General features: G+C 37.4%; 1 protein-coding gene across 1 annotated transcript in view; it reads left to right on the forward strand.

Moving 5' to 3' along the window:
• Positions 1–729, forward strand: part of LOC101966134 (uncharacterized) — a 37,779-nt gene extending 37,050 nt beyond the window's left edge. The window contains exons 13-14 of the mRNA XM_078041940.1: positions 41–183; positions 285–729. Coding sequence (XP_077898066.1) covers positions 41–183; positions 285–345 — 204 coding nt within the window. The 3' untranslated portion in view covers positions 346–729. The remainder of the gene's footprint in view (positions 1–40; positions 184–284) is intronic.
• The last annotated feature ends 5,341 nt before the right edge of the window (positions 730–6,070 follow it).

Below are 6,070 nucleotides of genomic sequence, written 5' to 3' on the forward strand. Positions count from 1 at the left end.
AGCGGGAAGCAGAATTAATGTTCCCCTTTCTGTTTTCTAGGAGGGCTTTTTCTGGTTAAGGCGGCCACTTTGGCTTAGGGATATGTACAGACCTCTCAATGCCACACGTAAGAAAAACATGGCACAGAAGCTACATGACAAGGACTCCTCTGATGAGGATGAGATTTTCAATAAGGATGCTGGGTAAGTGACTGGGGGTGATATAAAATTCTCAAATGAAGAGGTGAGGAAAAGCTTAATTGCTCCTTTCAAGAGTAACAACCTTGGCTTTGTTCTTCTCCCAGGGATGAAGCCCCATCACAGACCTCTGCTCCTCCTGAGGGTGGTGAAGAGGGCGGAGAGTAAATCTGTCTTGCCTCAAGCAACTGGCAAATTTTATTTTCTAATATTGGCTTCTCATCAGTGCTTGTAAAATACTTATTTTTCTCATATTAAAAGGTACAAAATTCACAACCAATCCTAGCCATGTGGTAAAAAGTAACATGTAAGTAGTTAAAGTAACATGTAAGTATGTGTGTATAAACAACAAGGGCATAGGCAAGAAGAGCTGTTCTAGAGCTAGAATCCTCTATGGCAGCCATGCTTCAGTAAGAGGCAGTGTGTGCAGAGTTGGAAAGAGCTTCTAGGCCTCATGCCCCAGTGTAAATAATCATCTTCAGAAGGCAGAAAACACATCATCATCTTCAAGGAGTGTGGATTTCTAAATAAAATACCAGTTGTTCTGGTGCACTCTTTCTGGTTCAAGAACCAATCGTCTGAAACATAGTTGACCTCATGCCCATGAAGATCTTCCACCTTCCGGCCACTCTCATCAGGTATTGGGGTTGCCAGAATATTTGAATCATTGAACTTGCTGCACTGTGGGGCCAAGCTGTGCTTTTCTTCCCAAGCCTTCAAATCATGTGCAAACATATACCCTGTCTTCGTAGGGGATTCTCCACCCTTTAAAAGCTGGTAGAAAATTAATATTGGTTTATTGGTTTTTCATTTTTAAAATGTTGACCCTTGGACATATCTAGCAGGATAGGGTAAAGAACATGCGAGAGCAGTAATTTCCCTAGATTTTCCTCCTTGAGCTTTTATTTTGGAAAACATGTATAGAGCTACTTCTGCATTCATATGGACTACATCAGTCTCTCCTGACCCCACTTAGGGTCACATGTGTACTCAGCTCCCTTCAACTCCATCCAAACCCCAAACCTACCCACTTCCTGCCTCATCCAGCACCATCCACAACTACAGGATTACAAGTGATAATTTGCAAAAGATGCAAGCATTCCTTCACTCCCATCTGTAGCAATAAAGTTGGTAATAAATCACATTTAGTGATACCTGTGTTGAGAATCAAGTTTGAATCCTGTTCCCCCAGTGTTGAAGATTGAATACCCAAGAAACTCCAAGGCAAGCACAAAAAGTTTTATTTAAAGGATAGAATAGAGAGGGACAGGGACTTCTCTGCAGAGGTGGGGGTCCAAGTTGATGCCTGTTAGCACAAAAAGACCAGGCCGGAAGCAAACTTAAGGGATCATCTCAGCCTTTTATTCAAGAACAAAGTTTCATGCAGGAATAGGCTATGCAGGAACGGGCAACAGGGTCTCTGAGGGACCCACTTTCCTGGTGGAAAAATGAGCCACTGACCAAAGGAGGAGTTTGGGCTTATATAGGCTTATAGAGGTGATTTAATGAGAGTGTCAGTTTGGGCACTCAAGAATTTGGGTTTTTGCAATGGGGATTGGGTCAGTGGCCAGCACCTGGAGAGGATTTATCTTGGAAGAGATTCAAGCTATCAATGTATGGCTTTTTTTTCCACTCCTCTTTCCCAGGCCACACCGTCTTCGGGTTTTGATTTTCCATATCTAACAGTGTCCAAGAGAGTGGCAGTGTCCTGCCCTTTTACACATTCCAGGTTTCCTTCTCATACCGCCCTTCCTCCCCTTATCTTGCCTATATGGCCAGAATTTAGGAAAGGAGCCTTCCAGGGGTACAGGCAGGAAGCGGGATGTCGCAGGGTGGGGAGCATTCATTGACAGCTCTTTGCAGGGAGGATCCTTGGCAATAGGTTGGAGGAAAGGTAGGTATTAGTATTTTATTTCCTCTTGAATGAGCCCCCATTTTCCCAACCCAATCATTTATCACCTGCACTGCTGCCTGTTCTTTTGCTTCCCCCCTTCAACCAATCCCCCCTCTGAGAATGGAGCCCTTTCTTCAATAAGGGGAAATGGTTGATGACTGCTCTGACTGCTGCAGGCTGAGAGGGGTAAGGGGGGTAAGCCTTTGGGTTTCCCTTTTAGAATTGTTTTGAGTTCCAATTGAGGGTCGATGTTAAAAGTTTGGTTTCGGAAGCAACAGATTTTATTTATTTTTTATTTTTTTGAATTTTTAAATATTTATTTTGTAGTTTTCGGCGGACACAACATCTTTGTTTGTATGTGGTGCTGAGGATCGAACCTGGGCCGCACGCATGCCAGGCGGGTGCGCTACCGCTTGAGCCACATCCCCAGCCCAAAGCAACAGATTTTAAAGTCATGGAGAGGTAGATGCTTCTGTGAGAAAAAGATGAGTACTGGAATAAGATTAATACGAAAAAAATGTCATAGCATCTGGAAGATGTCAATGAATATCATAATGCTGATAGAAATCAGTAATCTCTCACCAGGAGGTGTAAGATCTAAGAAGTTGATCTTATAACAAGGCCAGTGAGGGACATGACCTCTATTTGGGAATGTAAATCTTTAAGGATATTAGTTACATTGCCAGAGTTAAAGAATGAAAACTCAACACTTAGTTTTTATAATGTCATAGATGCCCCATAAGATGTAGTTTTCTAATTATGTAGTTTTCTGATTTTTATGTTTAGTAGAGATCCAGTTATTTCTGTCACTTAAGGCTAGATAATCATACTAGCAAACAGATCAGGCTTACTTGTGTAGAAAGTTAGAAAGATTTGTAGCCTTAAATTGACTAATTTTTTAAAAAATATTTTTAGTTGTAGATGGACACAATGCCTTTATGTTGTTTGTTTTTTTTTTAATGTGGTGCTGAGAATCAAACCAAGTGCTTCACACATGCTAGGCAAGTGCCCTACCATTGACTCACAACCCCTGCCCTTAAATTGACTATTGACTAAAAAACTTCCGACTCTGATAATCTCTTTTGATAATTATTAGTACTCCTGTCTAAGAATCCCTCTTTTGTAGCCTCCAGTCTTTCTTACTCTTGGTGGGGCTAACACAAATGTACATCTTAGGTTAAAATAACTATTGTCTTTCCTTTTAAATGCCTGGATATGGCTGTGCTTTTGTTATAACTGTTTTAGCTGGTCAAATTGACTATTGTTATGAGTCAGCTGAAGGCTGGGGTTGTAGCTCAGTGATAGAACACTTGCCTAGCTGGGTTTGATCCTAAGTACCACATAAAGATAAATGAATAAAGTTTTTTTTCTTTAAAAAAAAAAAAAGAGTTGGCTGAGTTCCCTCAGGGGGTGTTGCTCTTGGGGACTTGACAGCAGCCTCTTAGTTCCTTTAGTGCTATCTGCCACAATGGGTGAGGGTCTTGTTGACCATAGGGCTTCCCTTGGAAGCATCATGGATATCTCCCTCTACAATGACCCTCCTCTTTGCAGCATGTGCATTGGTTGGCTTTCTGTTCTCCAGGGTCTCATTAATCCCTCTGATCAGAATGTCATGTGACCCAAAGTCTCAAAAGCCCTTAGAGAAGTCCCCTTATTCCCTGTGTTCAAGCTGACCTCACAGGGCAAGAGTCAAATATCAGCTCTTTTCTTTCCTGGCCCTTTTACTTCCTTAACTTTAGTCTCTAAACTTTGATCTTAAACATCCCAGCAAGCTAGTTTCACTAGTCTTAAAGTAAAAGTACTGGGTTTTAACTTGAATATCTATACCTTTACAATTATTTACCCCTTATATTTAATTGAGATCAGTATTAGTACTGGAAGTTAGCCTTATATCCTGTCTATACTGTAGGTGATGGCCTATTCTCTCAAATTAACTCAGGTTGTTATATTAGAAATTATACTTTTGTAAGGCACTAGCAGATAACAATTATAAAGTTTGTATTTTCCTTAAAATACAAAATGAAATTAGCAAGAGTAAAAACATATTTAGTTTGTATAATAGCTATGAACTAAGAAACATAGTTTTTGTAAAACATAATTTTTATAATCCCAAACCTTTTCTTTAAACTTTAGTTTGAAGAATACCAGTTTGGTAAAATATCCTTCTAAACCTTATATCTAAAAGATTTGTATACTTGGAAGATTTGAATACATTTAGTATACAAAGAGGCCAGTAACAGCACCACAATTACATTGATGTTCTTATATTAACTAAGTTTAGCTTTTAAAGAAAAATTCAGAATGTGTAATGTAGTATAATACTCTAAAATAACAGTTGTTGTTTAACCAGAGTAAACCCTGGTTTTAAAAGGAAAGACAATAGTTATTTTAACCTAAGATGTACATTTGTGTTAGCCCCACCAAGAGTAAGAAAGGAATTAAACCCTAATTCCTTTAAGACTAATTCCTCTAAATAATAAAACTTAGCAGACATAAGAAATTATCTTGATAAGAACAGACTCAGACTAATGTTTTAATATTTGACCTTAGGGGAAAACCTTGGATAACTTTAACTGATTGTGCTGCTTATATATATAACTAAGTTTTACACTAACTTTCTGAAATTTGCCCTCTATAAACCTTTTGCAACTTACTTAGACATTTTACAACTTTTTACTTTACTATCCAGAAACATTTCTTTTTCCTTCAAATTTCATATTAAAACATATATCTATTTCCTAGTTGTTGACCCCTTTTTAAAATTCGTTCTGAAACAACCCTTATAAAAATTTTTTAATTTAGATAAATTATTTTAATAAGATGAAATACTTTTATGTTCTTATAGTGCTTTAATTGAAACCCAACTGAAACCTCTTATACTGTTTGTGTACAAATTAACGCTTGCTAGAACCTTAACTCTTAGTAACCTTGTTTTTAGTGAAGACACAGAAACAAAGCAATCCATTTTCCATTTACCAATTTATGAAAACACATTTAATGTTTAAATATATTACCTTATAGAATTTAAGAAGTCAAGAGTACTTGATTTTGATTTTGATTTTTTTTTTTTTTTTTTTTTTTTGGTACCAGGGATTGAACTCAGGGGTACTGAGCCACATCCCCAGCCCTATTTTGTATTATATTTAGAAACAGGGTCTCAACTGAGTTGCTTAGTGCCTCAATTTTGCTGAGGCTGGCTTTGAACTCACAATTTTCCTGCCTCAGCCTTCTGAGTTGCTGGAATTATAGGCATGTGCCAATGTACCTAGCTTAATTTTATATTTAGCCATTGTTGTTTTAGCACTTTAACTTTGTAAATTTATCAGATGTCTCTAACAAACACATTTATAAAGATTAATCCCATTGATGTTAAATCTAATTTACTCATTTCTAACTGTAAAAACCAATATTAGACAAGTATAGTGAATGTACTATCCATCTCTTCCTTGTTGAAGAAAAATCCTAAAAGCAATGGATGTTACGTTGTAGACATTTCATAGAAACTAACACTCTGTTAATTATCTAACCTCCTAGAAAAACTTGTGAGTTAGCAATTTTACTGGTAGTGCTGGGAACTGAACCCACAGCCTTGTATATGCAATGCAAATGCTCTACCAACTAAGCTATATCCCCAGCCCCATGAGTTAACAATTTTAAAGACATCTTTATTCTCATCCATTTTTAAATTGAGCCCTTTTTTTTAAAGTCACATGAACTAAAAAGATATTTGGACCCAATTTTCTTCTAAATGTTGATTTAGTGCTCATTTATCTATATGCCAATGTACATGATATGTATGATATGTACATGGGCATAAGCACACATATTGTAGGCACAATACAATACACAGGTGTGCACACATACATAAAATAGGAAAAAAGATCTTATAGCTGTTTGGAGGTAGATCTCTACAGGTAGGAGGCAACACAGCAGATATTTATTAAAAACTCTATTAGATTTGACCTGTTAGAAATTAAAATAGAGCCTGTCAGACTTTTA

This window comes from Ictidomys tridecemlineatus, chromosome 3 (genome assembly GCF_052094955.1).
Source record: "Ictidomys tridecemlineatus isolate mIctTri1 chromosome 3, mIctTri1.hap1, whole genome shotgun sequence".
Lineage (NCBI taxonomy): Eukaryota > Metazoa > Chordata > Mammalia > Rodentia > Sciuridae > Ictidomys > Ictidomys tridecemlineatus.